Source organism: Podarcis melisellensis (genome assembly GCF_964234715.1).
Source record: "Podarcis melisellensis genome assembly, chromosome: 13".
NCBI lineage: Eukaryota > Metazoa > Chordata > Lepidosauria > Squamata > Lacertidae > Podarcis > Podarcis melisellensis.
Genome location: NC_138545.1, coordinates 18,145,434 through 18,164,643, shown reverse-complemented (window position 1 = coordinate 18,164,643; position 19,210 = coordinate 18,145,434). Strand labels below are relative to the sequence as shown.

The 19,210-nt window shown below is 46.3% G+C and overlaps 1 protein-coding gene across 2 annotated transcripts in view; it reads right to left on the bottom strand.

Annotated features, from left to right (window-relative positions):
* The window catches only part of LOC309355372 (sulfotransferase 2B1-like), a 28,089-nt gene that overhangs the window by 4,126 nt on the left and 4,753 nt on the right, over positions 1-19,210 (bottom strand). The window contains exons 1-6 of one of the 2 annotated variants that reach the window (XM_081886159.1): positions 15,323-15,519; positions 5,184-5,434; positions 3,714-3,922; positions 3,496-3,622; positions 3,252-3,346; positions 847-1,027 (exon numbers count right to left, since the gene is read on the bottom strand). In XM_081886159.1, coding sequence (XP_081742285.1) covers positions 847-1,027; positions 3,252-3,346; positions 3,496-3,622; positions 3,714-3,922; positions 5,184-5,319 — 748 coding nt within the window. In that variant the 5' untranslated portion in view covers positions 5,320-5,434; positions 15,323-15,519. Of the gene's footprint in view, positions 1-846; positions 1,028-3,251; positions 3,347-3,495; positions 3,623-3,713; positions 3,923-5,183; positions 5,435-15,322; positions 15,520-19,210 lie in introns of those variants that run through there. The other variant, XM_081886158.1, reaches the window with a different exon arrangement.

Here is a 19,210-nt window from a genome sequence, read left to right as displayed (position 1 = left end):
ACAAGTTGCAAAATAGCCACGTTTATACTTTGAGAAGCTTTCACTGAAATTTTGATGAACCTTCAAGAAATTTTTGTTTTTCATTCCAAATTGAAATGTGGAGAACTGAAATGAAGACTGGGAAAATGAAGAACTGGGGGAACCAAAACTGATAGGTTTGGCCAGCCCTCGCCATAAATAAGATCTTGTCAAGATCGTTTTGTTGCAGTGTTTTATCAAGGCACACATAAGCATAAGTGTGTGTGTGTGTGTGTGCGCGCGCGCGCGCGCACGAGTGCATGCACACACAAATTAACTCGGGATCCTATGAGGGAACTGTAGGAATTGGGAAGACAAGAGGATAACCTCCTAGGAGCCTAACACAGAACCAACAAGTAGTGCTGAGGGGAGGTTCTCTCTGGTACTGCTGCAGAGCTGAGGCTGGTACACACACCTAGAGGGCGGTCTGTAGTGGCAATTTTTTTTTAAAAAAAATTAAGCACCTTGTGGCACTTTGAAACCTAGCTAATTTGAATAGCACAAGCCTTTGTGTTTGAAAGTCCACTTCATAAGATCACAGCTTATCCCATACATTTAAGGAGCTCTGATTTAATTGTCAGACTGCACCTTTTGCATTTAGTTGCCATTGGACTTCAGCTTTAACATTCCCCTGAGCTTTACACCCACGTGCATTATTATATGCACCTGGAATTGAAGGATCACGGTCCATGCATCTTATGAAGTCCACGGAAACTTACGGCATAATAAATTTGCCACCAGACTATTTGTTGGGGGTTCCCAATGGCTGCCACCCCTAATTGAGCCACACACTGCGGACAGATCACTCCCAGCCCACCCTACTGTCACCTTTGCGGAGGAAAGCACTTTTCTTCTGGTTCATGAGGAAGCGGGGCGAGAGGGAGAAATTCGACATCTTGTTGCTTTTCATGGCCTCGAAAGAGGCGTTCGCCACCACTGAGTCTATGGCTGCGTCGTCTAAGTCCTTGCCCAGGAACTGGCAAATTCGGACTACGCTTCCTCGCAGGTCCTGGAGAATGATGGCAGGAATTGTAAGCAGCTACAGAGGATACACACTTAAGATAAACACGCTTAAGCACATTGACCCCACACATGGAAAGAGTTTCAAAGCTAATCGAGCTGTTGTGGCAATTCCAAAGCAACAAACAGATGGTGATTCGGCAATCGCAGTTTGAGGAAGGGGGCCAAAATTACTGTGAGGAGCAGGCAGGGGGGCTGCATCTCTGGTGCGCTGAAGTGTTGGCAATTCAACCAGAAGGTTCAATTGGAAGTGGCATTTGCAGGGGTGATGATACAGCACTGCCCAGCCCGACAGAGGACAAAGGGAGAGGAGAGACACCGCGGGTGTGGGTATCAGCCTCTGAGAAAGGGGAAACAGGAGCTGAGGAACCTGCGTACAGGAAGGGAGGCAGGACCAAAAGGTGTAGCAGCAAAGAGACTGTGGGTGAATGGAAGAATTGTCCTACACTAAAGGAGTGCAGGAGTGAAGGTAGGACAAGAGCCTGGCAGGAGGGCGAGAGTGAGACTAGAAGAGAGCATGAATATGTGAAACAGAAAGGGACCAAGCAGAAAGTCAGATAGAAAACAGACAAAGAAGTGGAGATAGCCAGAGCAATAGTCTGACTGAAGCAGGGATAAGGGCAAAGAGCATCATTAAGAGAAGGGCGCTGGCAGCTGAATAAAAAGGGATGGCAAACATTGCCTTGGAAGGATGGAGGAGATGAAGAGAGGAAGGAGGTTTGCTAAGTCTGGGAAGGCAAGGTGGCAGGCAAAAAGTCAGGAGTATAAAGGAAGGAAGCGAAGGGTGACAAGAGGCCTCAGGTTGAAAGGGGAATGGGCTCACCAGGAATACCAGAGCTCCAGCATGTCTTTACACTTTAAGGAATTTGCATTCCTATGAATTTGGGAGTCCATCAAGAGGTCAACGAACTCAGAAATTTGAGAAGCCCTGGTAGAGATAGAGAAGATCTGGGTCTCCCACTATGCTCTCAACTCACTCATTTATGGATAGGGCTGGATCAAAGGAATTAAACAGTCTTTGGGGTTTTTTTGTTTCATTTTTAATGCACAGTCAAAGGCACCAAGGTTGCTGGAAAGGTCTTTAACCTGGATGTTTTGATGTCCCTTGCTGGAAACATAGGAGGTTATCTCCTCTACCTCATAATTTCTCCAGTGATCTATCTAGCATCCCTCATGCCCACCCTAATTATCTGTACAGAATCCAACAGCTGAATCTTAAGGCAGATCCACACAATGCATTTAAAGCACAGCCGACAGATACTCAAAGAACGTGACTTTCCCCAAATAATTCTGGAAACTGTGGTTTTTCTCTTACAGAGGTACACTTTCCAGAGTGGTTTAACAAACTTTGGGGGGAAGTAATGCACTATGAATGTGCAATGGGTGTGCTCTAAATGTATGGTGTAAATGTGTCAAGCGGCTGTACCTTTTAAGCACATTTGAAGCACCTTTTGCCCCTCAAAGAATTCTGGGCACTGTAGTTTGTTAAGGGTTGCTGGCAATTATAACTCTGTGAGGGGTCAGCTACAGTGACCAGAATTCTTTGAGGGAGAGAACGTTCTTTGAATGTGCTTTAAATGTATAGTTTGTACGAAGCCACACTTCAGTGCTGGCAATGGGACAACACCCCTCACTGTATCTGAGGACAGCAGGCTACCTTAGGGAGTACAGAGCAGGCTAGCTTTGGGGACTCAGGAGAGGGGAATGGACTATTGCTGCTGCCGCCCAAGGCAGTTGCTCCGCTCCACCTCATGGTAGGGCTGGCCCTGCAGAGAACAGAAAGGAAAGAACCACATCCACACCGCATATTTAAGGCACAAGCCTTCCTCCAAAGAATCTCAGGGACTGCATTTTGTTAAGGGTGCTGGCAATTGTAGCTCTGAGAAGGATAACCTGCAGTTCCCAGGATCTGCATGGGAGTCGGTGCCTTGAGCTTTAAATGCATTGTGCCCCACACATTTGAACGTGGAGGGGCTGGGGACAGGGGGAGAGGATATGCCAGTCAGAAGCCAAGAAATCCACATACACACACAATCCGGCCTGCCACAGCACGGAGAGAGAGTGTGTGGGAATTCTCACACTTTTCACGACCTTCAGGTTCGAGCTATCTTAACAAGCCTGGATACATTCTGCTCCCGGTGCCTCGGCAGGATGTATCCGTGCTTGCAAAAATGCAAAGCTGTATTTTACTAGCAAAATAACATAATAACAACCTCTTGCAGCTCCTCGTATGTGATGAAGAAGAAGTTTTCTTTGTCCTTCAAGTTCAGCCAGCCTTTAACGTGGTCAAACCAGGATCCAAAAGGCACTGCAACCACACAATCGGTGTTAGGCAGGAACCGTGTGGGGCATGAGGAATACCAAGGGTGGGTGGTAGGGGGCTAGGAGAAGGCATGACCCTCTAAACTAAAGGGGGGAGAACATTGCCCCTGCCTCCCACCCCCTCAGTTCACTCACCGTCTCCCTTTAGGAAGCCCTCCAGAAATTGGTCCAAGGTGCCGGGGTCTTTATAGGGACGAAACATGGAGGCAAAATGGTAGAGGGATACCAATACATCTTTGGGATTCCTGACTGTGTAGATGACCTGTTGGCAGAAAAGGTGGGGATATCATTGGGGGGGGGGCGCTATGAAAATCATTGGGAGTGTCTCTCGGTAAGGTCTTCTTCTGTCTTACCTTTGCTTTGGATTTGAAGAAGGACTTTGCAAAGAGCTGTGCCGGCAGGTGGGAGCTGATAATGCGTGGTGACTTGTTGGTCAAAGCTATTCTGTATCCTATCACGGTCTCATACCAAGGCCCCCGGTCCCAGTTTGGGACAGTCCGGCACCAGCTGGGGTCACCATTGCTACGGATGAGGCTTAAAATCTCCAGCATCCACACGGTCCCTAAGAAGGAGCCCCAAGAGGAGCACAGGTTAGTTAGGAAGTGCCTAGCTCCAGCCTGCCCACGGGCAACGATTCCCACCTGTGCCCTACCAATACCATGCTTTCCTGGAAGGCGATCGTCAAAGGGATGCTTCACCCTGGCATGTGCTTTTGAGGATCGTCACAGAATTTGGGGGGCCTTGAAAATATTGACGGGCCTGCCCCCCCCCAGATGGCACCCCTGGGGCAGGCAGAGGAGGCAGCAGTGTGCAGACTAGGCCTGCTGTCGTCCGCCAGTGAAATCCATAGTTTAACATCTCAGAGCCAGCCCTGGCTTGGACAGCACCACCTCCCGGGCCCAGAGCCCAGCTGCCTGGGCTTCAGAATGCGGCCTCTGCTGGGCTGGGGCTGGGGGCTCAGTGTGGGCTGCACTCCCTTGTCTCCAGCCTCTTTCCCTCCATCCTTCTGGTGACCTTCTGGCGGGGGGCAGAGTGGTGGGGTTCCCCCAATATTTTATTCAAGTTGGCGCCACTGCCCAAAGTCATCTAGCCTCTCCACAACAAATCAGAGTGGGTGCTGATCAAGGAGGGAATGTCATCTAATCTCCCTGTGTCAGGATGAATGCTGAATAAGACAGGTTGCCCGGGAAGCCCCCAAGTTTGCAGTATATGTAAAATTCAAAACATTATGGAAAAAGAAGCTGTGCTTAATAACATTTACCTGCATCCCTTGACCCCAGAAACAATGAATTCAGCTATCTGAACCCACTGACCTTGAAGAAGGGGCAGGTAGTCAATATTCCCTTCTGTGACTTCTTACAAACAGCCTGTGCTCGGAACAAGAGAAGCTAAGGACTGGGTGAGGTTGTTTTGGATTTGCAGGTCTGGACAAATAAGTAAATGGAATACACCCTTCACAATACCCTGCACCTCACATGCGAGGCATTGTGTGTGCATTGGGTGAGGCATTGTGCCAAGATACATGGTGGAAAATACTCACCTCTGCAAAGCGGCCTTTTTTATTAGGGAGATCTCAGAAATAATGGCTTGTTAAGAAGTTTAATCTCAGCTGTCACGTGACACCTATTGTGTGTGTACAAAGCGTAGCTGAGCTAACCACATGCCAAGCTTGCTGGATGAGATTAGAATAAAAGTGTGTCATTACCTTACAACTGGCTTGTCTGAGTTTCCGCATCATTAATAAAGATCCCTTGGTGCTCAGCTCTTACTACAGAAACTGAGCACAACCTGTTGGGAGCATTTCAAAGACATTTCCCCTGTACCTGATTTTTGGTAGGTGACATTGAAAATATCGTCGTCCCGAACTTGGAAGTTGTTTTCCACCATCTGCAGCACCTGTCCTGAGTAGATAATTTGAGGAAAACTGATCCCCTTGTACTGGAAATATTCCTTGAACATCCTGGGACTCTGCAGATAACAGGAAGGGTGTTGACTGGAGGCGGAAGTTGGCTGAAAAAGGATGATTCCCAAGTGAAGAACTTCTGTGGCTGGAAGATAGATGGCAATGGAGCTTCTAAAAGAGAGGGGAAGATTTATGAAATATCAGGTGTGGTGGTGAGAGAATACAATAGTGTGGAGCAGTGAATTGGACCAGGTGAAAAAGAGTTCGGGCCCATCCACAACTCAGTTTGTGAATCCCTTGTGCCTCCTTTAATCCACCCTCACTGTGACTAGTGTTCTCCAAATATGGCTCTCCCACACTTTATCCTCCCTTAATCCGGAGATTCCCTATGCAACTGATGCAGCTCAGATATTCAAAGCATAGGGAACTCCCAGATTTAGAAGGGAGAAAATGTGAGACACCAGTAGCTGGGGGAAGAATGCCAAATGGATGAGAGGGACTCCTGTTTTAAAGGGGTCACAAGGGGTTACATTAAGCCATAGTGTGGGCAGGCCCTTAGAGTTTAGAGCCCAGGGTGCTTCCAGATTCATGTTATTTCCAGGTGGAATTCAATCGCTTACTGGCAAACTCCAGCTGCACCGTTAAAGCTGGTTGGCAGCTCTTGCACAACAAATCTGCTTCCCCAAAAGATTAGACTTTTGCAATAAGGTAAGTGACAGGGAATGCAGAGGAAGGTGTGAAATAGGACTTTGATGCAACTGATAATGAACCGCCTCACCAAAGAAAGCAGAGTAAAAAATGCTCATTAAACAGCCAACAACATCTAATCTCCCGGCAGACAAATCAGGATGAATGCTGAATAAAACAGGTCATCTGCAAGCACCCCCAGATCCCACAATGCCCTGGGATAATTTATTTCCTCTTTCTCGTACAGAGGAGGAGTGGGGAGGGGCCAAAATAAATTATAGTGCACTTAGATTTCAGCTCCCCTACAATCAATTGAAGTGCCTTGGAGGTTTGCAAGAGCAGCGGAGGAGCCTGTTGCTTCCTATCAAAGGTCCCATCTGGCATTCTGCTCCAGCGGCTGCTTCTGAGAAGCACACAGGCAAGAAGCAGAAAGGCAACGGATGGCTCTCCTTGTTTGTCAGCAGCATCTGGTGCTGCAAAGGACACGGCCTCTGAACATGGAGATCATTCCACTGTGGCCAACAGTTGCTGAGCGACCTCCATGAACTTGCCTCAGGTTGGGAAGCAATCTGTCTCACGAGGGAGAATTAGATGACATTGTGCTGCATTCCCCACCCTCACCCCATCCCTTTCCTTTCCTTAAAGACTGCAAAAAGACATATCATTTTGGGGAAGCAGGTTTGCATCATCGCAAGACCACCCAATCAATTCTAATTTCGCATCCTGAACTTGCCAGGATGTGACTGAATCGCAGTCAGAATGAGGTGACAGTCTGGAAGAATCCTAATTCTCTCCTTTTTTAAAAACAAGCCGTCTTAGTGAATTCCACAAGATAATTATGCATTGTGTGAAGAAGTTTCATGAGGTGACACCCCACCCCCTTGCTTTCTAGGATTGTGACAGAAAGGTCACCTCCACACTATACATTTAAAGCACATTCGCTGCATATGAATTCACCCAAAGGATCCTGGGAACTGTCATTTGTTAGGAGTCCTGGAAAATGTAGCTCTGTGACAGGTAAACTTCATGTTCTAGGATTCCTTGGGCCAAGCCATGTGCTCTAAATCTGAATTAAACTTATGGCCCTATCTGCACATTTAAAGGAGTATTATACCACTTTAAACAGTCAAAGAATCCTTGAAACTGTAGCTTCCTTTGTTTTGTTACGGAAGGGGGGGCATGTCTTCTTCACCTTCTTCTTCCCTACAATATATCCATTTATTCCCAATTGTCAATGTCAAAAGGGACTAAAATCTATAAAATCCATAGAAAATCAACTTGCCAATTTGCTCAATTTCTCTAGGACTCCATCACCCCTCCCCCTGTCCTCCATAATCCCTCAAGTAAGGTGTCAAGACCCTAATCCTGTCAAATCACTCTGCCAAGCCTTTCCTCCGGGCAATGCCGCCACCACATGATCTCTGTTCTCATCCTGAAGCAAATTTCTTAACGTGAAGCACTATTTCTGGGTTAGCAGAGACTGTAACCTGAAGCGTATTTAACCTGAAGCATATGTAACCTGAGGTACCACTGTATGTACAACTAAATAGGTGTGAGGTGCCATTCTTGCACTCTTATGCTATCTCTCTTGCAGAGGCAGAGACCAATTTAAATGGAAATTTCCTCCACTGAGATGAACACCTCTTCACTGATAGCAATCTGCCAATCAGCTTCCCTCATATCTATTAGGATTAACATACTGTTATGAGTTTGGGGAAAGGTTTAGGCCAAATACCTGGGCCACCTTGGAAACTCTTGGAAAAGCCAGGCTAGCTTCCTGTTTAGGTGATAGCCTGGGTGATGGGCCATTAAGGGAACAAAGGAAGGGGGCTCTGTATGAGATAGCCCTCTGTGGGGGGGGGCCTTCCTAAACTCATGGTTAGTTAGAAAGACAAAAGGGCAGAGTGGAAAGTGCAGGGAGGTGAGCTAGAAGAAAACCAGCAAGCTGGGAAAAGAAAGAGGGGGAGAGATGTTTGAATCCAAAGCTGTGGCTATGGGAGAAGCAAGGCGCTCTTGGGGTGTTAATGCTCTCAACCTCTCCATCATAGGCTCAAGTTGAATATATGTGTAAATAAACCATATGTCCTAAAGACCACACCACAGTCTCTGCTGTGCCTCATTCAAAAGGAATTCCGGGCACCCCAGGAATCTCACACTGCTCAGAGATTGGGGTGGGGAAGGGGGAACTCTAGTTTGTTAAGCGTACCAAGTGTTGTTAGGAGACTCCTATTCCCCTCACTGGGCTACAGCTCTCAGACTGGTTTAATGATCAATCCCTCTTCCCAGGGAATTGTGGGAACTGGAGCTCTGTGAGGGGAATGAGGGTCTTGTAACAACCTGAGCAGTCAGGAGTGATCCTGCTTTAAATGCAGAACCACTGAAATTAATAAGCATGACTTCGGCTGCATAGATGCTATAGCTTTAAAGCACATTCAAATCACATTCTCTCCCACCCTCAAATAATTCTGGACACAGTAGTTTGTTAAGGGTTGATGGAATTTGCGATGGGTCAGCAACAGTGCCCAGAATTCTTTGAGGGAAAGAATGAGCTTCAAATGTGCTTTAAAGGTATAGTATTTATGCAGCCTAAGCTAGGGCCATTGTTTTCAATAGGTCTACTCTGAGTAAAACCCAGTTGAATACAGTGGTACCTCGGGTTAAGTACTTAATTCATTCTGGAGGTATGTTCTTAACCTGAAACTGTTCCTAACCTGAAGCACCACTTTAGCTAATGGGGTCTCCCGCTGCTGCTGCGTCGCCGCTGTGCAATTTCTGTTCTCATCCGGAAGCAAAGTTCTTAACCCGAGGTACTATTTCCGGGTTAGCGGAGTCTGTAACCTGAAACGCATGTAACCTGAAGCGTATGTAACCCGGGGTACCACTGTATCGCCCTTGGTGTGGATGTGATCACAAGATCACACACACACACACTGGCTGCCCCGCCTTGTGTGCTCACTAATCCTGCCTGCCTTCAACTTCTTCCCATTCCACCTCACCCAGGCCCCCACTCTCCCTGTTCCCTCATAACTTCTTCAATGCTCCTTTGTGTCTCTCCATCCCTGCTTTATTCAAACCTCTGCTGTTGTTTAACGCCGTCGTCTTAAAACCTGCCTTCTCTTTCACTTCCATCCCCTTTCCTGACTTTATGACAATTCGGGATTGTAACACAGCGCTACAAATGCTCCAGTGGAGACTGCATGATGACAGCCTTATATTTTTATGTGTATAGGAAGATATCTCCTTTATGGTTAAGTTTTACTGTGTCTTCTAAAGACATTTGCAACTGCATTGCCCATCTCCCTTTCCACTGCAAGTTCTCCTCAAGTCAAGGGCAGCTCCCCACCCCTCTCAGGCATCAGAGGTGTATGGGCATATTGGCAACATCCGGAGTTAATAATACCACAGGGCTCAGAGAAACAAGCCATGCCAGTTGGACCTGACCAGAGGCCTCCTCCCACACTTGACACAATAAGCAACACCCCAGGAGTGAAAGGCTCCTCATTGTTTGTAGAAATGGGTTCTGAGGCACATCATGTGCCAAACGAAAATGACTCATGTGTACTTGTGACAATTGAAGTAATCCAAGCAGGAGTCCCAAACACCTGCCCACAGGTCTCGCTGTGTGTTTACTGGTTTAGCTTTGCCATAATTAAGAAGAGAACAAGGCTCCAGCACCGTTAATAGTTGTGCAAAAAAGAAGGGGTTTCGGGTGTGGTTTGAAATGATGCAAGCCCCTTTTCTACGCAATCCCTAAAGGCGCAGGAGCTCTTCCCTTTGTTGCATCAGGCCAGCTGGGCTTGGTAGCTTCCAATGCACCTCTGCTGCTTGTGTGTGCGCGTTCATGTATCTCTTCTGTTTTCTGTGTGAGACCAGTTACTTAATGTCTTCAAAAACTGGCTGCAATGGTTTGCTACGTGTGTGTGTGTGTGTTAAGAACAATAATTCACAGGGGCAGAGGTTCTAAAAGAGATGGTCCTTTATGTATTCTGTTACCGTACCCAGAATCCTGTATGTGCAGGTGTGGACAGAAGAAGTCCCAGCGAAAGAAGAATGGATTTTAAAGTTAATGGACTATGCAGAGATGGCGAAGTTGACAGTAACAATAAAAGATAAAAAAGAGGAGAACTTCGTTGAGGAGTGCATTCCCCTTTTGAATAATAGGCAAGGGAAGTAATGATTGTAATATAAGTTATAATACATTGGAAAATAAATGGCAGTTTATCTGCTGAAGTTATGGCAGCAGATAAAGGAATACAAACAGGAACATCATGGGCGTAAGGATGGGAAGTCAAAACGTAAGAAATTATTATACTGAAAGTGAGTTGAATAAATATCAAATGTTGTGTAAAAGACTACAGTGGTACCTCGGGTTAAGTACTCAATTCGTTCTGAATGTCCGTACTTAACCTGAAACTGTTCTTAACCTGAGGTACCACTTTAGCTAATGGGGCCTCCTGCTGCCACCACACTGCCAGAGCACGATTTCTGTTCTCATCCTGAAGCAAAGTTCTTAACCTGAAGCACTATTTCTGGGTTAGCAGAGTCTGTAACCTGAAGCGTATGTAACCCGAGGTACCACTGTAATATTATTCATTATATGTCAACCCCACTCTTCCTCCAAAGGAGCTCAAGGTAGCATCCAAAGTGATCTCTCTCTCTCTCTCTCTCTCTCTCTCTCTCTCTCTCTCTCTCTCTCTCTGCCTCTGGTGTTACCTTCAGAACAACCCTGAAGGGCAGGTTAGGCTGTGAGACACAACAACCAAGTTATTGGTTGACTCTTATCTCGGGGTAACATTTGTCTGCATAAACAAGTTCTTTTTATTTTTTTAATTATTATTAAAAATGAATAATACAAACCAGACAAAGGGCATTTCGTTATTTAAAGTAAACAAAACTTGTGGAAATTAAATAAATGCATTTGCTACATTTAACCCCATACAGAAGGTTGGGGAGGGGTAGTTCAAGAGGCTACATCCACATCCATACATTTAAAGCCCATTTATACCACTTTAATAGTCATGGCTTCCTCCAAAGAACCCTTAGAACTGTAGTCGTAGGTGCTGACCTACAACTTTCAGCATGTTTAATAAACAGTTCCCAGAATTCTCCATGTGGTGTAAGAGTGCTTTCAATACATGGTGTGGATATGACCGGTCTAGGTCCATCTAACTGTATGTGATGAGCCTTGAGGAGTTTGCAGGCTGGGCAAGAAGCATTAGCCATGCCCTGTTTCCACACTTAGAAATCTTTTTGTCCCCACAGGAAGCCTTGGAGGTGACCTAGTGAGTTTCGTGGTTGAGCGAGGAATTGGAACTGGAGTGGTCCCAATCCTAGTCTGACACAGTAGTAGCTCATCAGCTACACCACAGTAGTAGCTCATCAGCTAAGGACCAACAGACAAGACAGTTGACACCATTCTCTGCTCCAGCATTGCCTTCTTCCAATCTGTCTCTTGTTGGAGTAATTTTGTTGGGTTGCTGCACCCGATGCGATTGGATCATTCATTGATTCCCAACAAAAGCCACTTGACCAGAAAGGGAGGTTGCTATTATGTCTCTGTATGAGTCACTGTTCTGATCTTGCCTTCTTCCACACCCAGGACAGTAATTCACATAGAAACACAGAGCTCCTCTCAGGACGGGTAATTTGTATTCTTTTGCCTTTGATGGATGTAAGGGGGACGTGTGCCCTTAATTTTAATTCAAAAGTATTCTTCGCTAAATGATGTTTGGAAAACACTTGTTTCCCACATAGTGGTAGTGGTGGTGATTATGATGATGATGATTTAAAGGCAACTACAGTAATCCATCTGCACATTTGGGTGAGGAGCAGGTTTCTTTTGCTACAGATTTGGGGATTTGCAGAAAGTTCTAGGTCTGCAGGGTAGAGAGGGGAAGGGAGAATTTTCCACACAAAGCCATGTACGTCTCCAATTATAAACCACTCCACATCTAAAGCAACCAGGTAACTTGGTCTCCCTGAACGCTGCTCCCTGGAGAAATTAGGAGCTAACCTACAGTAGTCAAAATAAACACACAAGCTCTATTTTTGTCTTTGCCGGCTCCAGAGCACAGCTCTCAAACTTGCTTGAGGAAAAAAGATAATTAAACTCAAGGAGACTGCAAGATGCCTAGATATGCTAGCTTCTTCTCCTAGCCCCAGGGACTGGGCAGTTACACAGGTAACGGTTGGCCCTTTTCAATAGTCCGGAGTCTGAACCCAGTGGTACACAAACACCCCTTGCTCAAAGCAGACCAGGTGCCCATTGCACAGATGCCACACTGAGGTGTCCAAGGCAGCGTACCAAATAAATAGCACTGGCAATGTTTTGGAAGAAAGTAGGTGGAAGCTCCACCCAATGTGATGACAAGGTCCCAGTTAATCTGCATGGGTCGCTGTGTGTGGAAGGGACGCCTCATTTGTTTACAATTGAGAGGACAGTGTGTCAATTTCCTGAACTAATTGTTCAGTTGTCCTTATTGACATCCCTCTTCATGAACCCAGCAGGTGTGCACTAAGCCACAGGTGGCCTTCCAGATGTTGATGGACTTCCAGCACCCCAGACAATGTTGCCAATACAGTGGTACCTTGGGTTACATACGCTTCAGGTTACAGACGCTTCAGGTTACACACTCCGCTAACCCAGAAATAGTACCTCGGGTTAAGAACTTTGCCTCAGGATGAGAACAGAAATTGTGCTCCGGTGGCACGGCAGCAGCAGGAGGCCCCATTAGCTAAAGTGGTGCTTCAGGTTAAGAACAGTTTCAGGTTAAGAACGGACCTCCGGAACGAATTAAGTACTTAACCCGAGGTACCACTGTAGCCAGGAAGAGTGAAAGCTGCAGTCCTGCCCCATCTGGAAGGTCACAGATAGGAATGGAGGAAGCTCCTGTTTTTTTTTTTTTTGAGGAAGCTCCTGTTAAGGAAAATTCTGGGGTGAGAGACTACCCAACAGCCCAGCTCATCGGGTCAGAGCCCACGGGTCTATACGGTCAGAAAGGAAGGAAGTTCCAGCCAAATATAGGAGCAAAACAGTGGTCAGTATATTGTTGCGCGACATGTCCCCACAAGAGTACGAACCCCGAGCGTGGGGTGACAACCTCTTTTAGAACTTCCCTCTTTCCCCCAGAATACACTTTGAGCAGCATCATTGATGCATCATCACTACAGCACTAGCATGTCACAAATGGGGAGGGGTATTCAAGGGTTACACAAGTTCATCATTAGGGCACTTTCTGAAGAAGGGTGCATGCCCACAAAAGCTCATACCAATAACAAACTTAGTTGGTCTCTAAGGTGCTACTGGAAGGATCTTTTCTTATTTTGTTTCGATTAGGTCACTTTATCAGAAACCTTTCCCAACACCTCTTAAGTACCCATCACAGAAAGAACAATAAAACTCTTTACATATCATTTCCCTTAGGACATTTCTGGAGATGGGCTTTCAGGACACCTGACTTGCTAAACTGCCTCTGGGGATGTCTACGGTTGCCCCCTTGGTCACTCCCTGGGTGGGGTGCCCTCTATGTGCTCTCACGCTTGGGGAATTATGGCGGGATGCCCTGTTCCTGCTGCCTACTTGACTTCCTGCTTCTGGGTTCATGGAGGGAGGTGTAGCCCAAATTCTTCGAGGGTTAAAATGGCCTTGGAATGAGGAGAGTCGGTTACAGTATGGATTTTCTACAAATTCATAATGCTAGGTATCCTCCCTGAGCTGTCAAGTCAAAAGGACACATTCAGGCATGATATTAGTAACATTGTACAGTGGTACCTTAGGTTAAGAACTTAATTCGTTCTTGAGGTCCGTTCTTAACCTGAAACTGTTCTTAACCTGAGGTACCAATTTAGCTAATGGGGCCACCGCGCCTCCGCCGCTGTGCAATTTCTGTTCTCATCCTGAGGTAAAGTTCTTAACCCGAGGTACTATTTCTGGGTTAGCGGAGTCTGTAACCTGAAGCGTCTATAACCTGAAGCATCTGTAACCCGAGGGACCACTGTAATAACTATAAAGATGTGCCCCCCCTCATCATTTCCGTAACACTCCCTTACGCTGAGTCAGGCCATTGGCCCAACCAGTCCAGCGTCCTGTTCTCACAGTGGCCAAGCAAATGCCTGTGTGAAACCTGTGAGGAGAAGCAGAGCCCAAGAGCAGTCTCGCCTCATGTGGTTTCTCACAACTGGTGTTCAGAAGCATTTACTGCCTCTGACCACAGAGGCAGGGCATCAGCCTCATGGCTAGTAGTCACTGGCAGCCCACCCACTCCTCCCTTGCCTAATCTTCTTTTAAAGCTGTCACTTCCTTCTGTGGGAGCAAGTTCCATAGTTTAAGGATGTGCTGTGTGAAGGGCTTCCTTTTATCACTCCTTGGATGTTCACAAGCTCAATTGTTATGAGAGAGGGAGGAAAACATTTCTCTACCCGCTTCCTCCATGCCATGCAAAATTTCGCAACCTTCTGAGGTGGCACCTCTTACTCTCCTTTTCTCAGCCTAAACGAAAGTCTGCAAACACTGCAAACCTTTCTTCACAGGGGAGCCGCTCTACCCTCTCATTCATTTTGGTTGCCGTTTTTCTGAACCTTTTCCAACTCTACAATGTCCTCTTTGAGGTGAGGCAACCAGAACTGTATTCCAAATATGGTCCTGCCACAGATTTGTATTTGAAATTTCTGCCCTTTTCTCAACTGCCTTTCCATCTCATTCCCCCCCCCCCACACACACTTGTTTTTCTTTCCTCCATCTTCTTGTACACAGTGGTACCTCAGGTTACATACGCTTCAGGTTATAGACTCCGCTAACCCAGAAATAGTACCTCAGGTTAAGAACTTTGCTTCAGGATTAGAACAGAAACTGTGCAGTGGCAGTGGGAGGTCCCATTAGCTAAAGTGGTGCTTCAGGTTAAGAATAGTTTCAGGTTAAGAACGGATCTCCGGAACAAATTAAGTACTTAACCTGAGGTACCACTGTATTACCTTGCAAACCTCTTACCTATACTGCATCTATACCAACCAGCAAGAGATGAACAGGAGCAAGACAGGGCAGGCATATCACAAAGGGCGACCCCGGGGCAGGTGCCTGCTGCTTGCTTACACCCACCCTTCCCTCTCTTGTGCATATCCTAATTTCTGCAGAAATCTCTGCACATCCTCTCCCCATCCTTGTTTTATCCGAAGTTCTCCCGCTTCCTTAAGATCACGCACCTTCCCAATCTCTTCTTTCTCTGCTTCCTCTTCGCTTCTCCGCTTCTTCCCAGGAGCCGCAGGGTTAAGCAGCAGGGCCTCTCCTTTTGCTTTTATCCTCCTCCTCAAGCACTGGCAAACCTTCCCTCCCTCATGGTTGCGCACGCTTCTGTGTCACCTCTTCTCTCCGCTCACCTGGACTGCGGACAACTGTTCCTGCAGTTGATCCCCAGGGTTGTCACGGTTCTAGGGTTGTCCCCAAGGGGTTGTGGTCAGCTGACTCACTTCAAAGGGTGTTGCAAAATGTGAGGCAGGGTTGGGCATCTCAGCATCTTGTTGAGAGATCAGAAAACTACCCACGCCAGAGACTGCACATGGGAGATCTCCCTTTGTTTCCACACTCCAGAATCCAGCCGTGGGGAGACTGAATAGGAGTCATTTTTATTTATTTATTTGTAAGGCAGAGAAGCGAAGCTCCCGTTTGTGAAATAAGAAGAGGCTCAGCTCTTTCTTCCAGGATTAATTGTGCAGAGCTCCTAATTATGCTGGGCCTGTGCCAAATTCTCTTCCTTTCTTTGAATAAATATATTAGAGAGGGGAATGGATTTTGGCTCCTGGTCCCTTCCGCTGGGATTAATCTGGAGCCACACTTGATTGCAATGTGTTGCAATATCAGTTTCTTCTTTTCGCAGAAGGAAATAAATTGTAATAAATCCTGATTGCAAATGGGTTCACTGCCATATTCCTTTTTTAGTGACATCAAGGGTATATAACCGTGAATTTAAGTGTTCGAACTGCCATTATGATCACGAACCCAGAGGAATTGATACCTTACACTTTTGGTGCATTTGCTGGACTGCAAATCAGCTATCAAAAATTAGAAATGTTATGTATAAATGTCTCACGCCCACCAGCTATAGGCTTAAAAGTTCGTCCAACATCTTTAAAATATTTAGGAAAATTAATTCCCCCCAAATCTTGAAATGGCTTATCACAATAAAGTATTAACCCCGTATCAAAACTGTAAAACAAACACTGATAAACTGGGACAAATTGAAACTTCCATGGCTCAGGAAAAAAATGCTGCAACATGAATCGTAATTCCCCCAAAACGATTACAAAATGTTGAAGTCATTCCAGCCATGATATCAGCCTAGCAAACCTAGCAAAAGTTAATGATCACATTTATCCATTGAGGTGGGGAGAAAGCCAGAATCAGGCTTTCCACATTATAGAGTGAAACATCATAAGGGGCTCTGAGTATCCCAAATATCACATATTGCCATGATGTAGTACACACTAAGCATCTAATTGCCATTGCTCAAGGCAATAAAGCTTAGATATGGATAAAAATTGAACACTCGCCAGAGTGGAACCATAAAATGGGAAAGTATCACATTTCTGGTGCATAAAGGTAAAAGGTAAAAGGTAAAGGTACCCCTGCCCGTACGGGCCAGTCTTGACAGACTCTGGGGTTGTGCGCCCATCTCACTTAAGAGGCCAGGGGCCAGCGCTGTCCAAAGACACTTCCGGGTCACATGGCCAGTGTGACATCGCTGCTCTGGCGAGCCAGAGCTGCACACGGAAATGCCGTTTACCTTCCCGCTGGTAAGCGGTCCCTATTTATCTACTTGCACCCGGAGGTGCTTTCGAACTGCTAGGTTGGCAGGCGCTGGGACCGAGCAGCGGGAGCGCACCCCGCAGCAGGGATTCGAACCGCGGACCTTTCAGTCAGCAAGTCCTAGGCGCTGAGGCTTTAACCCACAGCGCCACCTGTGTCCCTTGTCTGGTGCATAATCTAAAGACAAATGAAAAATTAGATAACCCTTGCCTATTGGCAATTGAAAAAATATGGAAAAGATGGTATAAAAAATGACATGCACACAAACCCATTTCCCTGCTAATTCCTTTCTTATATCACCCCCATTTTTTATAACCAGGACAACTGTTGACAATTTAAACAATGGGAAACAATTGGTTTTAACATAATTTTTGGATCATATGGAAATACCACACTTGTAAAAGATTTGTTTTAAAAAAAACACTTAAGAGGAATATCTCATATATGGATCCAAACACATCAAGTCCTTCGCTTCATCCCAGAGGCCAACATATAAGCCATACAGAATTTAACTAACTGCAACAAAGGATATCAAATGATAAATGTTTATTATCAGAGGTGTGTAAGAGAAACTCTGGCGATCTACTGATAGTTCAAAACTGTGTCCACACTCCCATTTATTCCGCATCCAATATACTCCCACCACTGATTTTGGAAGTGGTATACACAAGGTTTGATCTGAACCAGCTTTGATCCGAATTCAGAAAAAGAGCAGGCTAGCTGCATTTTAAGCTGTTAAGATGTACACAGCCAAACTCCATTCTGATTTCGGCATCACCCCCTCCACCCATGTATCTCACATAGTTTGATTTCAAACCGGATGGTGAAATTTGCTGGTTGATAAGCGGGTGACACCACCCTCCTATCAATTTTGACCCACAGCAGGCGAGGGAGATAATAATCTGGCCGCCTGACCTGATCCAGTTTCTACCTCAGGTTTAGATCATAGCTGATATAATACTCATATCCTTTCGGCATCATTTCCTCAGGTGGGGCAATGGATCAGCGCATCTGGCTGTTAATCAGAAGGTTGGTTGTTCAAGGCCACTCTTTGGTTCCTTGAAGAAATGTGTACCTGGGACTCCAGGATTTGGGTGCCTCCAGCACACAGGAAACATAGTGGCCCAGCTGACAAAGGAAATCCGTGTATGTGCTGAAAGGCACCCCAAAATCCCTAGCCCCTATCATGGAACTATGCCCTACATTGCATAAACTGGTCAAATCTCTGGGGGGAATTAAAAAATGTAACATTCAGAAGCCAGCGGGATAAACTTTCTGTTTCCAAGGACATTCTGCTGCAAACCTCAAGGCTGTCATTCTGTAATGAAAGACGGTCAAAAGTGGAGCTGCCAGGGGTGCAAAATTTATGAGCAATAATTTATTGGCAATTCTGGGTAGCCATTTGGACTCATAAAAACCCTGTAGTGTAATCCAGTGCTGTGATACACAGTGTTTGGTTTGGTTTGGTTTGGTTTGGTTTTTAAGGGAAATGCAGTTGGGGGAAAGACATTTTGATGGTAGTATTGGCACTAGGAAGGGGTAGTAGTGGCATTGGGAAGGGATTGACTAGCTATTTCCCACCCCCCTTGGGGGGAAACAACCGAGAACTGGTGTGGGTGGATGTTTGCTGCAGGTACAAACACTTATATCCGTCCTGTATATTCATGTCCAGGCCTGGTGCCAATGGTCAGCCAGGTCAGGTTCTGGCTGAGAGTCCCAGGGACTCAGAAGGGCTCCTCACTGCCCCAGTGTGGCTCACTGCCCTCTTGCCAGGCCCCCAGACAGCTGTCTGAGCAGTAGGTGGGTGGTGGTGCCGCTTTGGGGTGGGAGCCAAGCTTGGTTTCATTCACAGAATCAACCCACCCATTTAATTCACCCAGAATGCAATGCCCTGGCTGACATTTATAAAGATGTGTGCTGTGCAGCTATAGAAAACTATCGCTTCCATTAGGTCTATAGGTTGGTGTTATGTACAGAAGTTCTCACCCTGGGCCAGCAGGGGGATACTGTAGATAGTTTTCACTCAGGTCCACATATGCAAATAAGGAATTGAAAGTGACGTTCAGTGATTGAATAGTTACAGAAAGTTGTTACTGTTGCTTTGTAGTTGAGCTCTATATAAGCAGGTTGGCTGAACCCTTCAGCCCAGTTCTGTTCTGGGCCTGTGAATAAACAAGAGCTGTTTGAAGAATCGCTGTGTCGTCTGATATGTTCACCCACAACTTAACAGTTGGGGCACTGGATTAGGTTAAATTAAGATGGCGAGCAGCCGTGGCAGCTGGGAATTGAGCTTTGGCTCTCATTCAAAAGCAGCACCACGAAAACACTGCAGGGCACCAGTGAGTGGTGTTGCTGCCACTACTGAGGCCGTGGTGGCTGTAGCAAAAGGGGGAAAAATGCTCCGTGACCAAAGGGGAAATAGGTTTTGTGTGTTGGTGGGGACACTGGGTGGCAACATGCTG